The 19,527-nt window shown below is 41.6% G+C and overlaps 1 protein-coding gene across 3 annotated transcripts in view; it reads right to left on the reverse strand.

Annotated features, from left to right (window-relative positions):
- Positions 1 to 19,527, reverse strand: part of LOC120541257 (plexin-A1-like) — a 710,643-nt gene that overhangs the window by 146,487 nt on the left and 544,629 nt on the right. For all 3 annotated transcript variants that reach the window (XM_039772729.1, XM_039772730.1, XM_039772728.1), the window contains one exon: positions 10,458 to 10,612. In XM_039772729.1, coding sequence (XP_039628663.1) covers positions 10,458 to 10,612 — 155 coding nt within the window. The remainder of the gene's footprint in view (positions 1 to 10,457; positions 10,613 to 19,527) is intronic.

Consider the following 19,527-nt stretch of genomic DNA (forward strand, 5'->3'; position numbering starts at 1 on the left):
AAGGTACCACTATTTATTTAGTCCATGTATCCATCCATCCATTTTCCAACCCTCTGAATCCGAACACAGGGTAACGGAGGCACAAGGCAGGAACCAATCCCGGGCAGGGTGCCAACCCACCGCAGGACACACACAAACACACACCAGGGCCAATTTAGAATTGCCAATCCACCTAACCTGCATGTCTTTGGATTGTGGGAGGAAACCCATGCAGACACGGGGAGAACTTGCAAACTCCACGGCGGGAGGACCCGGGAAGCGAACCCAGGTCTCCTAACTGCGAGGCAGCAGCGCTAACCACTGCGCCACCGTGCCGCCCTAGTCCATGTATCTAACACTATTTTTCCTTCAACCAAATGCACGTTTTTAACTCTCGATTCATTTTGCTCTTGGCAACTTGTTTCCATCACTCTCATGTTTAGCCATAAAACTGATTTATGTAGTAGAAACATCATTCACATTTTACTAGGGTTGTTCAATGTGTTTCCACCATAAATTTAATGTACATTTGACTTCTCATATTCTACTGAGAAAGGGGACAAAAACTAGATGGACAGGATATACAGGCAACTGATTATTGTTGGCTAATTTTTACTGATTTGTAGTCTCAACTAAGCACTACAGTTAATAACATGTAAAGACGACACAACCAAAAAGAAGGAATTGTGGACTCCCAGATGGGTTTAAATTGGAGAAGGACAAACAAACTGTAATGGCGTTTACTTCACTATTAGCATGTGGACTTGTCTTGCTCAACTGAAAGAATCCTAGCTCTCCTATTCTACTGTAAGTCAGTGCATAACTGATGTTCTATACTATTTGAAATTGGAAGAAATCAAATTCTTACTTAGAGGATCTATGCAAAACTTTATTAAAACCTGGCAGGAACTTAACAATAGCATTTTAGAATAAGCATGTATATTAGGGAAAAACTCCTTTTTCTCTTTGCTATTGTCAACAGTTTTGCTCTGGCTGTTGGCCTTTCTCTCTTTCTCGTGGGTGGGTGTGGATTTGAATTTAGTTTTGTTATATGCTTTTAATAAATTCAATAAAAGACAAAAAGAAAACACAAACAAAAAGAAGCATTTGCTCACGATATACCTACAAGAAACTGCCATTTTCATGAGCTGCAAATCAAATGTATGGGAAAGACCACACATCAGAAAGTTGTGGGACGTTATAGTTGAGGATAACTTTAATGAAAAATTTTAGAAATGCCATTTAGTTGCCACGGACCAACTGTCAGACCATTAGCCCAATATTCCAACATGAAAGCATACAGCCATAGCTTTGTGGAAATTGATCACCTTTGCCAAGTTTAAAGTGGTGGGAGAGACATTTGGGGGTCACTAAGACCACTGTCCTCTATTGTGTTTTGGGAGAGGACGATGTGTGGATACATCAGGTTACTCAATGTTATGGAATCAAATGACATTGCTTACCACAATTCTTTGGCACACCACAGCACTATGGAGCACTTGACTGTTTTTTGCCAACTGAAGGTTATTGGGATGCATTCACAGTAAAGGATGACCATCTCTATTCTTCATTCAGGTGTTCGTCAAATGTTTAATTCAAGAAATGTGTGCTGGGACATTTAGAAGTGCTCAAGAAGAGAGGCCACCTCACATTAGATGACTTTTCCAGTGATTTTCAGTCCCAGAGTTTTCCGTGAAGGCTAGCTGTCTAGTCTGACATACCCAGAAACTCACACCATCTAGTCAGTGCCTCACTCCAGTATACATATAAACAGGTTTGATTTTGTCTTTAAGTTACAGGGTAAAACAACCAAAGAATGCTTGCCCATAAATTCAATGCATATAATGCAACAATGAGGAATACAGAACACGAGTGTATTGGACCTCTAAAACAGACGAGAAGCTTGCCTGTCTGATATCTCAGCTCTTATATGCCACGACAGGATGGAAACAAATAGAAAACGGCCCAGATTGTGGCTGAACTCTCCATACTTCTTAACACTGGCTCCATCAGGTAGCACACTACTCATTGTCAGAAAACGGCCAAGCTCAACGGTGCAGGAAAGTCACCAGGTAGTTGGTAAATTTGACAAGCCTTGCGATTTGTCTGGCAATGACATTAGCAAAAGCAGTTACCAAGTTTGACATACCCTACAACGTGAAGTCCATAATGCGACATCTATGGCTAGGAAAAGCAGAACTGCCTTACTCGTGAGCAAGTGTATGTAGCAAGCTCAAGAGTAAGCAGCTCCAGAGCACAATCAATATTAAATCTTGGAAAAAAAAAATAAAATAAATAAAACTACAAATGTACACAGTACTTCTTATACATTCAATGAAATAATAGCATTATAATCGAGGCCCATTGTTTTTCAGAAATTACCACAGGCAAGGCTGAGTAACACATCTAGCTCATACAGCCCACTTTCATACAAGAAAGCAGCTCAAAGTGTTTCACAATAACATTGGCAAAAGTAAAAAAAAAAAACTATAGATCCGTCATATATAACACTAGCAAAATAACCGTGCTTCGCAGCGGAGAAGTAGTGTGTTAAAGAAGTTATGAAAAAGAAAAGGAAACATTTTAAAAATAACGTAACCTGATTGTCAATGTAATTGTTTTGTGACTGTTATGGGTGTTGCTGTCATCAAGAATTTGATTATCATTATTTCTTTCAATCAGGTTCGCATTTGGAGGACGTATTGTGTTCAAGTTACATTCCGTGTTTGTCAACCGTTGTAAAGATAACAGGTTTCAATCATCGAAGTGTTCGCTACCCAAATCGCTAAAGGCAAGGAGGCTCGTATTTTGAACGAAAAGGGAGAACACAGCAAAGGAGCAGAAAGGTGAAAAGGAAAACTGTTTAAATAAAGAGCTGGGAAGGTGAATGGAAAGAAGCAGCCAGCGGTAAAGCAAGGAAGACTCCGTAATAAGGACGGTTGGGTGCACGTAGAAGGTGTAACAATAGGATTGTTAAGCCTTATGATAATGTTCCCGCATGGAGGGTTTAGAGAGACGCACCGGGAGAAGTATAGAATAGGGAACCCCGTGTGACTGTTCTGCTGTTCTCCTTCGACAGTTCTGTGGCTCTGCATATTTGTATGCACCTCTCTAAACTTGCATCACTGGTTCCGCACACAATTCGGTCACATATAAGGGAACTTTTAATCTTCTCAAAATTGCATGTGCCTGCTAACACTCTCAGATCTGTGACGTAGTTGTCTATATTTTCTCCCCTTGCCTGATTTCTTGAAAAAAATCTGTACCTCTCTACAGTTTCATTTATTTTCGGGTTGTAATGTTCATCAAATTTACGTATCATCAAGCTCATGGTTAACTCAACAGGTCTTACATCACAGGTCAGCGTCTGACACAATTCTCTGCCGCTCTCTCCAATAAGATAATGGAATAATCTGACCTTAGTGTTTTCCTCTGCCTCTGGCATTGCAAGTTCTGTGAATAATCTGAACTCGTCCTTCCATGTTCTCCATGACTTCACCAGGTCTTTAGCATCGAGGCTTAATGTCAGCGGTCTCAGACCCTCCATTTTCCTTTCGTGTTAGCGTCTCCGTGTCCTGAACTTTTAACAGCAAACTGGCGTGACTTTTGGCACAGTTCCGTCACCTACGCTGCCACCATGTTTCTCTCTCGAGATTATTAAAAGGCACAGACTCACGCTTCCAGTTTATGTCTGTTTATTTCACAGTAGTTAAAGCCAGAACAAAGTCAGTTCACGTGAGCCGCTCGGAGTACATGCATCGAAGCTTCTCAGCTGTGCTTGTGCTATCTCGTGCGATCTATCTTGTGAATATCGTATTCGTCTTAGGCATGACAAACGCCAGCAGCAGCATGTCTATGAACCTAATTTGAATTTAAGCTTTACAACCTGCTTTCCTATTTGTTTGCATAAGCACAGTCCATCACCAGCAATTTTAACTCTGTTAAAGCAATTTTAACTCTGCTACAAAGTGATCAAAAGTCTCGTTTATACCCTGCGTCTTCTCATTAAACTTGTATCTCGCGAATATTGTATTCGTCGTAGGCATGACAAACGCCAGCGCAGTGTCTATGAACTTAATTTAAACTTAAGGTTTACACCGTGCTTTGTTTTCCGCAGTAGCTGCACTTATGAATATGCTTGTATGTGTCACTCGCTTCATATTCTTTTGCTGCCTTCTCAATTGAGTAATGCGTTTTTTGTTCAGCGCTCTTTGGAGCTCTTCCTTATTCTCTGCGTACTGCGTTTACAGTCAGTTCACGTGAGCCGCTCGGAGTACATGCTTCTAAGGTTCTCAGCTGTGCTTGTGTTATCTCGTGCAATCTTGCGATGTCCACGGCTTTATTTAATGTTAGCTAAGACCTGGCACTTAAGTTTCTCTCGCACTTTCGCTGAGTTTGTGCCAAAAACTAGTCCATCCATGACTATCTCATCTTCATTTGCATAAGCACAGTCCTTCAACCGCGAAAACTTAAAGGCAGCGTTTCTATTGGATTGCTGCCGACGGACGGCCTTATATGGGCAGGCACTCAATTACGTGGGAGGTGTGATGATGCGGGACACAACTCCGCCTCACACGGCGACCAAGCTGCAGGCTATGGCCGTATATATGTACGAAAGAAAGTTCCAGTTATGACCGTTACATATAGAATTTCGAAATGAAACCTGCCTAACTTTTGAAAATAAGCTGTAAGGAATGAGCCTGCCAAATTTCAGCCTTCAACCTACACGGGAAGTTGGAGAATTAGTGACGAGTCAGTCAGTGAGGGCTTTGCCTTTTATTAGTATAGATTTATAAAATGTATGGATTTCAAATGTTTTTGAATGACTACTACTTCTTCTTTCAGCTGCTCCCGTTAGGGGTTGCCACAGCGGATCATCTTGTTCCATGTCTTTCTGTCCTCTCCATCTTGTTCTGTTACATCAATCACCTGCATGTCCTCTGTCACCACATCCATAAACCTTCTCTTAGGCCTTCCTTTTTTCCTCTTGCCTGGCAGCTCCATCCTTAACATCCATTTCCCAATATGCAATCATGACAAAATTTACACAAACAACAATAAAGTGATCTCTCCTCATTGTTTAGTGACAGATGACCTTAATTATGTGAGTCCCCAGCCCTGTCCCCATGTGTTTCATTCTACAGCTAAAAGCAACACAACCTCACACACAACACTTTACAAGCTGGGGCACGGTATTATTTTCCTGAAGTTTTCAAGGCAGCCAATAACAGAGACACCATGAGATCATGAAGCAATAAGATCACTTTGATGAGTGCCAGCAAAAAGGTCACGACACAGTTCTTCGGCTTGTGATCAATAAATATTGTCACTGATGGGGGAAGGGGAAGAAAACTGCACTTTTCACACAGGCATTTCAAATTATTCCTATCTGGAATTAATGTGACCCGGCATTTATCAGAATATAACCGCCACATTTGAGAGAGAGTGCCCTGGCATCACACACAGAATGGCTCAATTTAGGGCAGTGCAAATCAAACTTAATGCAATCACAGTTACTCAGCCATTCAACAGCAGATTCCTATTCCCACTGAGACCTGGAAAGTGCATACCGTTATAATATTTGAAATGATTTTTTTTCCTTATGCTTTGGATAGGATTTTTTTTTTCACTTTTAAACAAGATAACTGCATGTATAGTCTATTTCCATATTAAGTGCATCTGATGCATCTATCCAGATGGAAAACAGCTTAACATTTTCACTGGCCGGTGTTCAAGTTAATTTAAAAATGGTTGTTGTCTGCACAACAACATTCTTTTTTAAAATAAGCAAAAAAAAAAACACACGGTTAGGCTTTCAAAGTTTGGAAATAAAAGAAAGAGGAGTGAGATGGTCAAAAATGCGGACTGGTTGTGGATGAATCACCAAATGTAGAGTTATTAAAAAATGAATTAAAGTATACAGGTGCTCAGATGCATAGTACAGAGCATCTTATATATAAATGTCTACGCGTGGAAGTGTGTGTGTCTGTCCGGCCTGGAAGTGAGAGGTGGAGTCGGGGTAAGGGCTCCTCCTCCGTGGATACACAGGCGAGGCCAACACGTCGGCAAAACAAAACCTCAGAAGACAGACAAAGTTGTTTAGCTGCTAACATAGGCAAAATGATATCCCTTTTACTTTTCCTTCTGCCGCTAATACACAAGCGAGGCGAGCACGTCGGCAAAACGAATCCTCCGAAGAAAGAGACACTTGCTCAGCCGCTAATGCACAAGCAATGTGTGAGCACGTCAGCAAAACGAAACCTCTGAAGAAAGACAAAGTCGCTTAGTCGCTAACATCAGCAAAACAGTATCCCTTTTACTTTTCCTCCTGCGGCTAATACACAAGCGAGGCGAGCACGTCGGCAAAACGAATCCTCCGAAGAAAGAGACACTTGCTCAGCCGCTAATGCACAAGCAATGTGTGAGCACGTCAGCAAAACGAAACCTCTGAAGAAAGACAAAGTCGCTTAGTCGCTAACATGAGCAAAACAGTATCCCTTTTACTTTTCCTCCTGCGGCTAATACACAAGCGAGGCGAGCACGTCGGCAAAACGAATCCTCCAAAGAAAGAGACACTAGCTTAGCCGCTAATCCATAAGCGAGGCGAGCATATCGTCAAAACGAAACCTCCGAAGAAAGATAGAGTCGCTTAGCTGCTAACGTCGCCAAAACGGTATCTCTTTGACTTTTCCTCCCCGTCGCTAATACACAAGCGACACGAGCATGTCAGCAAACGAAACCTCCTAGGAGAGAGATGCACAGAACAGTTCCTTTCAATTACCTGACATCTCTACATTTCAGCTTTTTTTCTGATGATTTCAATAGTGTCTAGGACCCCGGACTTTATACAGCACAAGCTTACACAGCTAGTTTTCACATAATGGTCTTCAGTATAAGAGTGTGCTTAGTACACCGTAACAAGTTCACAGTAAAATAAAAATTTTACAAATGGAGGAGAGGAAAACAAAAGCTCTAATCAGCAGTATCCTTCAAAAAATAAATAAATAAATAATAAAGAAAATGAACCCTTCCATCTCTCATCACAAGGCTCCCAAAGTCTCTGGGGTCTCTCTTTTGGCAAGAGCAGAGGAGACTGGGTAGGGATCTAAACCAGGTATCCTCAAAGGCATCGATAAAGTAGATCCAGCAACCTTCTTTCAAGCTTAAGGGGTGAATCACGTACTCGAGGACGCCAGTGCAAATTAAGAGGACGTATATTTAAGGCTGAAGCCAGGAAGCACTGCTTTATGCAAAGAGATTTGGGAGTCTGGAACAAACTACTGAGACCTGTGGTCGAAGCAGAAACCTTGACAACCTTTAAGAAGAATCTTGATGAGATATTGGGACAGCTTAGCTATTAGCTAAACAAATGGGCTTGATGGACTCAATGGTCTCCCCTCATTTGTCAGACTTTTTATGTTCTTAAGAGAACAGCTAGGCAGTACAGTGGCGGCACAGCGGGGCACCAACAAGAGGAACATAATAGAGTAACTGCTCTTAATTATTTAACACTGACATTTTTGTGTAAATGACTAACAAACAGAAACTTAGCTAATCTGTAACTCTAATTTAGAGTATGGCAGACTAAAGTGTCGAGTCTTTAGCCAGACATATTTTACACAAGCAGGCAGATGATACTTTAGCCTTGAAGCTTTGTGACTAAAGCGTACAACATCCCACCGTATTAATCCTTGTGAACTTTAGAAGACTGCCCATTGACCTTCCTCTTCCTTTAACATCCGTCGCTCTTTCCGTCTCTTGTTCCTCTCTCTTCACCTTTTTTTTATATCAGTCCATGGGTGTAGCGTTTCAATTACAATCCGTGGGAAGTTAATGAGGTGAATTGGAATGGGCAACGCCATCAGCCCAAATCACCTTATCACAACATCCTGGGACTGCACAAATTTCCACGGAGTTAGAGGCGTACAAATTATTTAAATTTGTGTACTGCAATAGAACTGTCCCATCACAGGCTGACTGTATAACGAAATTGTATTCACTTCGCTTAATCATATATACAGTATTAATTCTTATTCTTTTTAGATTTTGCTCAATCAATGCCTAATTAACACAAGATAATAAAGGAAAATGTAGGGGGGAAGCTACAGATTAAAGTAAATGTCCTACTCTTTTGGTTGAAAGTGAACAGCTTTATGAAAGTAACACTATCATAACTCATGAAATAGCTCAGATGACCCTCATTCATTATATTGATTTATTATTTTCAGTAATTAAAAATATTCTACGTGCTCAACATTGTTGCAAAATAGCAGGTGGCATACAACTCTTCCACTCAAAGACAGTTCGGCAGTGACCAAGCAATCATATTTGTTGCCTTTTTTTAATTTATAGTTGAATGGCAAGTACAATTTTAATCATGTTCCTCAATCTGGTAGAACTTGAGTCTAATCCAGACTCACTGCTGGAACGACATGACAGAATAAACAATCTGATAATATGCCATGTGTCGCGGAAGAATAAAAACATTCTTTTCAGGCGAAGATTTGTATTGGGATGCCATCGCACAGCCCTGCAAGTGTTCACATGGAGATTAAATCATGCAGTGTTAATTTCAAGTGGGTCATAATGCGCCCAACTCATTACTCTGCTGTATGCACTGTATGTCAGTAGGTGTTGAGAAGGCAAAGCCTCCGATTGCCTGCTACTTTTAGCCCAGAAGCAGAGTCCACTGAGAAAGATCTGGTCCTCAATGGCTGAAGGGTAAATTACTATTCTATTTTTCCAAAGCAAACTATTGCATTGCCCTGAACTTCAGACATAATAACATGATACATTTTGAAAGTTGGCCAGTAGTGACTATAGAACGGGTCTTGAAATGGTGTTGGCTACTAAAGGCACAGTCAAAAAACAACTGAGTTGTTGGTAATGTCGAAATTCAGGGTGGTACCCAAAAAATTCTGAAGCCCACTTAATCTAAATCATGGTTTAGGGGGTCCTGTCATAAAGCGCGCAGTGTGTGATTGTTTTTGTTAAACAGTGCGGCTCAGGCTTGTTGGTGTGGGTGCGTCCAGTAAGAAGCTGTGCAAGCCAGAGGATGTGCAATGGGAAATTTGACTGATTGACTGCTCACGTACAAACGTGATTGGATCAATTGTTAATCTTTAACACTACACAGTTCGTTCAGCAAAAGCACCTATACCAACAAAAGTACAAGAAGACTCGAGCAGAGAGACACCGAGGGTAAAGAGCAAGAAATAAAGCAAGAGAAGAAAGAACTATGCTTGGTAGAGAATCAAGAAAATGGATATGAAAGAACTAAAAGGAGGACTAAGAGAGTGAACCAGTGTGGTTGACGGAAGATGTGGTTGGGGGTGGGTTGCTCCTGTTGAGCAGTGATGGAAAAGGAGACGACTGTGGACTTCAAAAATTACGCAACAGATACCGAGAGGAGGTGGTGAGATCATGGAGCCGGGCATTGGACGACCCAGCTGATACCAACCAAGGTGGCTAGGACCAAAGCTGATTAATGGTTGACCATACTCACCAGTGGCCGGCACGGTGGCGCAGTGGTAGCGCTGCTGCCTCGCAGTTAGGAGACCCGGGTTCGCTTCCCGGGTCCTCCCTGCGTGGAGTTTGCATGTTCTCCCCGTGTCTGCGTGGGTTTCCTCCCACAGTCCAAAGACATGCAGGTTAGGTGGATTGGCGATTCTAAATTGGCCCTAGTGTGTGCTTGGTGTGTGGGTGTGTTTGTGTGTGTCCTGCGGTGGGTTGGCACCCTGCCCAGGATTGGTTCCTGCCTTGTGCCCTTTGTTGGCTGGGATTGGCTCCAGCAGACCCCCGTGACCCTGTATTCGGATTCAACGGGTTAGAAAATGGATGGATGGATGGATGGATACTCACCAGTGTCTTGGCTCTGCTGTGAAAAAAATAATGGTTAAGTGGAGGAAACAAGACAGTGAAATGCACTGAGCCTAGCAGGAGGATAGAGAAGAAAAGTAACCTGATTTTACCCCTCTGGTTTTATTCTGAATTTTATCATGGAATATATATATATATTTGGAATTACAATACAACATTTATCGAGATTTGACTGCACTTTGCCATTTAATGGACAATACCTGTCCAAGTTGATGTTTGTGTCTTCATCGCACTTGTTCACCCTTGGTACATGACTATCAATGTCCTAGGAAATGGAAGATACCATGGTGGAGGGCACCCAGGGCATCACAGGCTCACGGCTTATAACAGCAGTACAGGGCATTAGGCAGGAACCAGCACTGCTTAAGGTGCCAGTCTATAGCAGGGCCCATTTAGACACACGTCCATAATAGTCAACTGAAATTTGCAAGTTATCATGACCAGAACATCTCTGAGGATGCAGAAGGAAAAATATATACAGACTAGCATCAAAACAAAAAAACATATTCAAATATACGTTTCAATATACTGTTATTTTAGGTTAAATAAAACTGGACTGGCTTAGATCCATAAGGCAGGGAGAATGAAGTTGCACTCACCGTTCAGCACTGACATATTCCTCCAAAATGGGAGTGCATTGCACCTTTCCCACCCGTACGCCTCCATACTTAATGTCTTGATAGGTGAGGCCCAGATTCTCGCCAGTGATGGTAAGTTTGGTGCCGCCTTGCAGAGGCCCAGTTTCCGGTGACAGCTAGAACGCAGAAATAAAGAAAGAGGTTAAGTGACTTTACTATGTTCAGGAAGTTCAACATGGGCCGGTAGGCACACTGAGACAATAACCTCCTGGAGTAAGAAAAACATCAATGAGAAATGTATCAAATAAATAAATGGAAACAAATCTGACAGAGTGACTAAACATTAAAAGTTACTAGGATATATATTCTCTGGGGAAATGACTTGGAAACGCCAGCTGGAAAGCAGCTTTGTAAATGCGACTTGGTTATCACACAACCAGCTCAGCGACACCACAGCAGAAGGACGCTCATTGACTCTGCTAGCTGGTGGACAAAATGGTTATCATTTTAATGCATTGTTGATCAAATCACCCCTGTTGAAATCAAGAAAAATGACCCGACTTCTAGAGAGAACAGCCCCACTACCCCCATCAGCCTTAATCTAAACTCATTACTTTCTCTCTGGCATTACTCCTATTCATTCAGCACCCATGCTGCAGCAGGATAATGTGATTTATTCTGTGGAATTATTTCTAATAAAGTAGACAGGTGCAGCATGACAAAACAAATATCGTGACTGATGCATGGCGTGAAGCAGGCCATGTAATAACAATAATGATATAATTATATGTAATTTCAGAGTAGAGCTATTTATTTTCTTCTGTCCCACTATGTTCTTGTACTGAAAGGGAATATAACATTGAAAGGCTAAAAATCGCAAAGTGTGTCTTAGGCTGCCATACATATTCATGGTCTAGGAGCAAAGCTTCACTGTGGACTTTTCAAAAGATTTCACAGGTGGGGCTCACGTAATGACTCCTGGCACCAAGACGGTGTAAAGCTTTGCAGGAGCCACAAAAAATGTTACACTTCTGATATTTTGTTCCTTTCCAGTGAAATCTTTAGTAAAAGATCTAAAATATGAGGAGAAGACAAAGCAGTGGTTAAGGCATCTGTCTCACACCTCCAGGGTCCGGTGGCCTTTCTGTATGGAGTTCGCACATTCGTTTTCTTCTGTAGTTTTTTCCTCCAATATTCTAACAATGAATACATTTTTGAGCGTTGGGAATTTCCAGCATTTCTTCTGTGTTTTTCAAGCCTTTTAATGTCATTTTGCAAGCATTTTGGAGGAAATATATAGTAGGAATCATTTCATTTTACAATTTTGTGGGTTATGAGGCGATTGTCGAGTCTCCAGAATGTCTTCTATGACTTTAGTGCTTTTCCTGGCATTCGGAGTACTGAAGAGTTCACCCTGTTCTACAGCGAAGGCAATCTTAGAGAACGATTCTGGAAAATCCTAGGGTGTCGATGATCACGATATGTAATAGGGTCGTTATGATATCTATGGAAGCTTATTCCCACGGCTCAAAAAATATATATACCAATTATTGTGCAGCGATTGCCTTGTCTTGTCCATGCAACGCATTGACGTCGTCTAGTGGCAGGTAGAATACGTTAAGCATTTACCTAGCATGTCACCAAGTGAAAAGAAATGAACAGACATTATAATTATAATCATTTAATCCTTCATGTGCTGAAGAAAAGTAAATTTAATCTGCCCAGTTTAGGGTCACAGGGAGCCGGTGATTATGGCAGCAGCAGTGGGTGTTCATTTATTTGGTATGTTGTCACAAGAACAACAAATAGATATCATAATGGTTTGGAGCAGCCACCCGTATAATGTGCCTTGGATGCAAAAAGGTAGTTAAAGATTGTGAGTTGTTCACAAGACTGAGTCCTAAAACAGAACTGCGGTATTGAATCAAGAAGGCGGCTTTAAATCCCAGTGTAGGAAGTGATGTCATCAGCGCGTATGCTTAGAAAATTAGAAATACGGAACACTCTTAAAATCTCTGTGTTGCTATATATATAAATTTATACTTGCCCCCTACACACCCAGACCAATATATTATGTAAAAGCAAGGATTTTATTACGAAATTTGAAAATTAACTAAATACAGGACATATGGGTGTTCCTGAAAGGTCAGTACGGGACTGGGGACAAAATTATCAATTACGGGACATGTCCCGTCTATAAGGGACGTCTGGCAACCCTATCAGAAGTCAGAAGCGGAAGTGACGTCATCAGAGGCGGAACTGGAAGTGATGTCATTAGGGCCGGGACAGGAAGTGACATGACTGAAGGCACTGACACCGGAAGTGATGTCATCAAAGGCGCCAGAACCCTGCAGGATTTCCCGAAAATGGTCTGCAAGGGATCGAGAAAGACAGTTCGTGCACCCCGCCGCCCCCGGTCGGATGTGGAATTGCCATTATTCAGGCCCTTTAGTTGGCTCCTACTCGCACGTGTGTGACAATGTCTATTTTGAAACAATGTGATCTGGTGGAGCAACAGTCAATGTTCATACTTGGCGCTCGTTTTGGGGATGGAAAGAGGAGATGAATGTTATATACATGACAGCACATGACATATGTTCTTAATTGAGAAGGACTACTGATAAGTTTCTAATATTCAGTGCTAAAAGTGGTTGTCATCCACAGTTACACACTCACTAATACCAGTCGATCCAGAAATGTATGGGCTGAACATGCGAACCCCGTACAGTTGGTGTTGTAAGGCAGGAAGGACAGCTCTGCACTCTGCTTATCTTGAACCATCTGTAGTAAACTTATTAAATCTATTTGTATACCTAGAACGTGTTCAGTTCTTGTCACTTGATTGCAAGCTACACACGTACTTAATCTCTGTCAGTAGTCATCACTAGACAACTGTGCACGGCCACACTAGAGGTTTTTTGCTTGTTTCGATGAGCTGCTTCATTCCTACAAGATAAAAAATGCTGCAAAACTGCTCTTTGTTTCTTTTACCAGCATTTTACAAGCAATAAAATGTATTTCAGTGGAACAAGGGTTTGACTAAAACCACTCAAAAACTGACGCATGCAGGAGTTTTCTGAACCACTTGCTGCTAAAACATTTAGATGTGAACAGTGTCATTGAAAACAATGTCAAATAACTTCATTAGCAGTTTCAGAGCATTCGGGTCTAGCGTTAAAATGCTTGAAAAACACCGAGGTGTGAATGGGCCTTTAAATGAGACCTCTATGCTGGCCTCAAATGTTTGTTGGGTACACAGCAGACAGGGCTGGTCCCTGCTTTACCCTCAGTGTCACTGGTATAGGATCCAGCCACCGCTCTTCTTCTTCTTTTGGTTGCTCCTGTTAGAGGTTGCCACAGTGGATCATGTTTTTCCAAATCTTCCTGTCTTCGGCCAACAATTGCCCAATTTCCGCCAGAACCCTGTTGGCTAACAGTACTTGTGACGGCCATTGTTAACCCGAGCCTTGACTGATCAGGTATGGAAACTTGCATTTGATTTGGCAAAATTTTAAACCGGATGCCCTCCCTGACGTAACCCTCCCCATTTATCCTGGCTTGGGACTGGCACAAAGAAACACACTGGTTTGTGTTACTGGGACAGGCTCCAGCCACCGCTCCTCAGATGGATTAGGTGGATTTCATAATGGAAAGATGGATGGTCATTTTTGTTTACTATAACAATATAGCACAGAGCAGCACCTTCTAACCATTCCTTGCATTCTTTTGCACACTGACTGGAGCAAACCTCAAGATCAGGGGTCCTTAACCTGATTGGAGGTCCATGGATGGGGTTTCAGGTGGTCCATGTGGGTCAGATAAAAATTAACATTTATATTCACTATACAGCCTGGTACTGTTGATTTAGAGTAGATGTAGTAGTACTAATGGTAATAGAAAACATAGCAGTAGTAGTAGATCTGTTTTAATTTGCACAAGAGGATTGTATTTCATAATTATAATGAGTGGCCATTCATTTTTGCATAAAATTAGGGTTTAAAGTTTAGTAATACTTTGTGTATGTCAAATATGAATTAGACAATCAAATCTCGACAAAAAAGTTCATTATATTCATTGCATGCAAAGTTGTGTTTATGTGAATATTTTCGGGGAAGAGAGTCCCCATAGCTTTCATTAGATTCTTAAAGGGGTCCGTGACTCAAAAATGGTTAAGAATCACTGCTCTAGATGGTGTTCCCTTTGACACTACAAATAAGAGGTCTCTTTGCCATGGGACTTCACGTATTTATTTGTTCAGGCGCTTTTTCCTGTATCATCTACCATGCGAGAGACATTTGCCATTTCGATGGCATGTTTCACCGACCCATCATTAGCTACCAGTTCTTTAAAGATATAACACAGACAAGCTCTGAATTCTCTGACTTCATCCAGACGTATAACATCCCGCAGGCTAGCATATTAACTTGATTTGTGCATGCAAGTAACATGCATTTGAGGCTCTTGTGGATAATAATTTACTTCTTAGAGAAAGAAAGGCGACATATCTAACCGATAATGTTAAATAAGACAGAGGTTTTCAGCAGAGCCACTTATGCTTGACTAATTAGGAGATCATTCTGAATCGGCCATTGCAGACAGTAATTCTTAATTGCTGGGTGGGTTGATATAGGGGTGGGGTGGGATATCCAGTATGCCCACATATTGGGTAATGGTACACATGTAAAGGATGACTATGTCTGGGCCTTATGTTGCTGCTGGGCCTTATTGTTGCCATAAGGGAATCATTTGTGCGAGTAAGTAAGCTGCTCACCTAACGCACCCAATTCTTTAGTTTCCCATTGAAAAGTACCTGACAGTTTTTATTTTCTTTTCCAACACTATTTTGTTTATGATTGCATTAAATTGGTGAAATCCACAGGACCAAATTCACTCTCTGCAGACTGAAGCTGCAGATGATATCTGAAGACGCAAAGGGCCAGATGCACATGTCATTGTGCTCCTCTTACAATCCTAACCTGCAGCTGGTCGATGGAAATTGCCCACTTACTGCACCTCTCTTCAGAATGTTCCCAGAAAGTAATTGGTTGGAAAATAAATAGAGTGAATGGAGAGTAATACATTTCCAGGTTTACGTCAGTGTGATCTTGTGCGTCTCTGGATGACAGAAATAACATTTCCTCTGTTAGCCAACTTACAGGTTAGCAGGTTCAAACTCCACGTGCCTACCAATCATGGCCCAGCTTATACAGTTGAATTAGACAAGCCAATCGTGAAAGCGTCAGGCTTTCTAACATAGGACACTGTCTCAAAATGACATAATGGACAGCGAACTGTGCCCTAAACTGCAAGGATGCCAGTTCAAGTCTCTCCTCTGACCAATAACTTAAACTGCATTCACTCCTGTGCTAAAATATATAGAATGCAAAATATACAGTATGTAAACAGTTGTACGGTGGGTTAAGTGACGAGTCAGACTTAAATATGTATCTTTGGGAAGTTGGAGAAAACCAAAGTATCTGGGGAAAAAAAATCACTTGAACATGAGCACAGGGCAAGAGCCAGCCTTCAATGGAGTGCCTGTTTATCCCGGGGACAAAATTTTTTTTTTTTAAATTGATTTTATTAAAATCAAATAACATTCCATAAAAATAAATAAAGTTTTACAAAAAATAGGTTTGAAACCCCTGAGAAAGAGAGCTAGGCCAGCAGAGTAAAACTTTAAGCTAATAAAAATAAGCAAATAAATAAAAAGGAGGGAAGAGAATCTGCTTCCTCAATTTAAATGCTTATTCTGAAATGTTATTGACTTTTTAAAAAAGTTGCGTACAGATATTCTAAGGGCGAATTTGATTTTTTCCAATTTCAAATAGTATATAGAGTAACATCAGTTACCCACTGATTTAAAATAGGAGAGTTAGGATTCTTCTTGAGCAAGATAAGCCTGTGTGCCAATAGTGAAGTAAAGGCAATTACAGTTTGTTTGCCCTTCTCCATTTTACGCCCACCCGTGAGCCCACCAAAAACAGCTGTTAGTGGATTAGGAGGGATTGTGACTCCAAGGCTGTCTGATAGGCATTTAAAGATTTTGGTCCAAAATGATGTTAATTTGGTGCAGGCCCAAAACATGTGGCCTAGTGAGGCAGGAGCTCGATTGCAATATTCACAGGTTGGATCTCGCCCTGGAAACATTTTGGACAATTTTAAGCAAGACAGATGTGCGGGGGCACACGTTTACATGCAGTTCAAGCAGGCCAATTTAGAGCTGTTATTTAAACTAAAATGCAGGACTTTTGGAAGAAGGAGGAAACCGAAGACTTTCTAGAAAACTCATAAGAACATGAAAAATTACACACAAGACAGGCACCGACTCTAAATAGGATGCCAGTTTCAGTACGAGGGTATCTACTCAGGCTCACTAATGCCAATCGACCTTCACTATGCTTCTTTGGGAAGAGGAAACAAGCCAGAGGACCTGGAGAAAACTCACTGAAATAAACGGGGATCATTAAGAGCTCTCAAAAGACAGGAACTGACCACAAAAATGATGCCAGGACATCATGACACTTACTAATAGCAAATTGGCATAGAGTTGCCAATCAACTGATAACATTCATAACTTTGGAATGATGGAGGAACCCAAAGAATTGGGTCACATAAACAAACGGAAAGCATACACACCTCGATGCAATGCAGAAAAAAACATTTCACGAGACACTAGTTCATCACAGAACCACACATGCGTACTTATTAATACCAGGCAAAATTGAAGTTGCCAGTCAACTTGTAAAATGTATTTTTTTTTTGTATAGCTTAAAGAAATCAGAATATTAAAGACAATCTGTATGGCCACAGAGTTGATATAAATGGATCAGGAATCTAAGCCTGATTCTTGGAGGTGCTGTTAAGTGAAAATGTCATTTCAAAAGATGGCTGTTGTAGCTCTCCATCTGCGATTAAAGAAGTGCACAAGTTGAAAAAGCTTCTATTCAGAAATACTCTATGTGTAAATAATAGTGTAATCCGTTAGGCTGCCGTGCTTAGAGGAGTGTGTCTGTCTGGTAACTGGTAGCTCTGTTTTGTGAGCAATGGAATAAACAACGATCCCCATCCTCTGTTGTGAGCTGTGTTGATGAATTTAGATCCTGCAGTGTGATCATTTTCTTTTAAAACGTTTTGGGATCAACAGCATAACAAGATTAATTAACAGAGGTGTTGGAACCTGCAAAGCATTGCTACCTTTCACACCTCTGCTGGTGCCAGAATCCCAGTTTGCAGGGTCATCAGCCAATCTTCTCACATCCTTTGCCCTTTTAATACTCAGGATAATAGGGCAGCAATGAGGAACATCTCCCTGATTCTGGTTTGGAATTTGGTATCCCAAATCCTACAGCCCTTATTCTTTCCTTCGTAGCCATAGCCAGATACCTCTTTTCCTTGCTTCCTCTACAAGATCCTTCAGCACCTTTTTTTAGCTGGGATTAGGTAATCCTAATGTCCTTCAGGCAGCATTCTGTTGAAAACCCAGGTAGCCACGACCCAGGTAGCCTACTTCAACTGACCAGGTTGACTCTCCAACCCTTCCTTCTATACTCTACCACTAGCTTGGCATACCACTCTTTCTTCCTTTCGCTGGCGTCCAAGATGCCTTCCTCCCAGGGAACTCTCAGTTCAACCAGCAAGACAAGCTTCTCAGATACTGACCATACAATGATGTCAGGTCTCACAGAAGTTGTGGTGATCATCCTCATTGCTTGTCTAGGTCTCCTCTCATAGCCCAATTGTTCCCTGAGGCCCAGACTGATGTTATATCCTGCACTGGGCGAGGCTGCACATCTCTTTGTGTGCTTAAGCTCTCATATTCTCTTGCTTAAAACCAAGTCATGTCGCAATCTGTATCGGCCCTGGGCCAAGTCGACCTTACAGCCCCTCGGGATGTGATGTAGGTTTGCCTGAGCTGTGTCACATCGGTAACACTTCTCTTCCATGCTGAACCACCAAGGCACATTGGCTGCGCTTAGGATGGTGTCATACATGGCCCTGATTACGAAACTCAGTCTTGTGTGGGGGATATTGCAGAGATTGACCCCCTATCCCACAAGTCTTGGGATAACGTCCTCCTGGTTGTCCAAAGACCCTGCTGACAGATCCGTTTGTATAAAATTCAGAGCAATGCATATTGCTGTGATAGCTTTCAGTTAGTCGAGTCTCTACTCATATATCTTCTTTTGGCTAATAACCGTTCCAAATGTTTAAGACTATTTTCACCTCTTCTCAGATGACCTAACAATGAGGGGCATAAAAGGCAGCAGAAGGCTAATAAAGGAGATACACTACAAAAAAGCAGAGAAGGAAAATAGGCGAGGATTGAGGGGTGCTAATCTATTTCAGCACTCAACAACGATTTTTTACTTTTCTTAGAAAAATGAAATACACAGGGGTAAGAGTGAGAGGTGTTAGACTGAGAGCAGGAACAAGCCATCCAATTAGTGACTTGAAAGGGTGAAACTGCCTTCTAATTAAGAAACTGGTTAGAACAAAACATAACAAAAAAAAAAACGACCCCAGACTGAGACCAAAAATATCCGAAAGAAACTCACTTTCTCACTGGATGAGCGAATTGAAATCCGCTTCAGCCAAGGGAAGCTTGCTTAGCTTAATGGCCTGCTAGCTGGATAGCTCACATCTAAACAAGACTCTTGGGAAGCTGGGGCTGGCATTAAAGCCAATAGACCAGGATGATAATTGCAGTGTCAAAAACAACCTTGACTTAATTGGTTTCATAGGGGTATTTTCAAACATAACATAGCATCCCTGCAGAGAGCGAAATGTATAAACAAGTAAAGCATTTATTGATTACAGAGTTTTGCAATTTAGATCCCACTTAAAAACAGTCAATCGAGGGACAGCGTGAGGTTTCTCTAGGTGACCACTCCATCATGGGGTCTGAATCCTAGCTGCTGCTTACTGAGACAGGGGATTTCCTTTCAGCATTGTGTGGGTAAAGAGATTGGGGTTACAGTAGTTAGCTCAGTGTCACGCAGATGCAGTGTGCATCATTTCCAGTAGAGGCCCTCGCATTCCCACTTCCTCCCACACCTTGAAAATAGAATGGGGGGTACAAAGATGAATA

Source organism: Polypterus senegalus, chromosome 12, assembly GCF_016835505.1.
Source record: "Polypterus senegalus isolate Bchr_013 chromosome 12, ASM1683550v1, whole genome shotgun sequence".
Lineage (NCBI taxonomy): Eukaryota > Metazoa > Chordata > Cladistia > Polypteriformes > Polypteridae > Polypterus > Polypterus senegalus.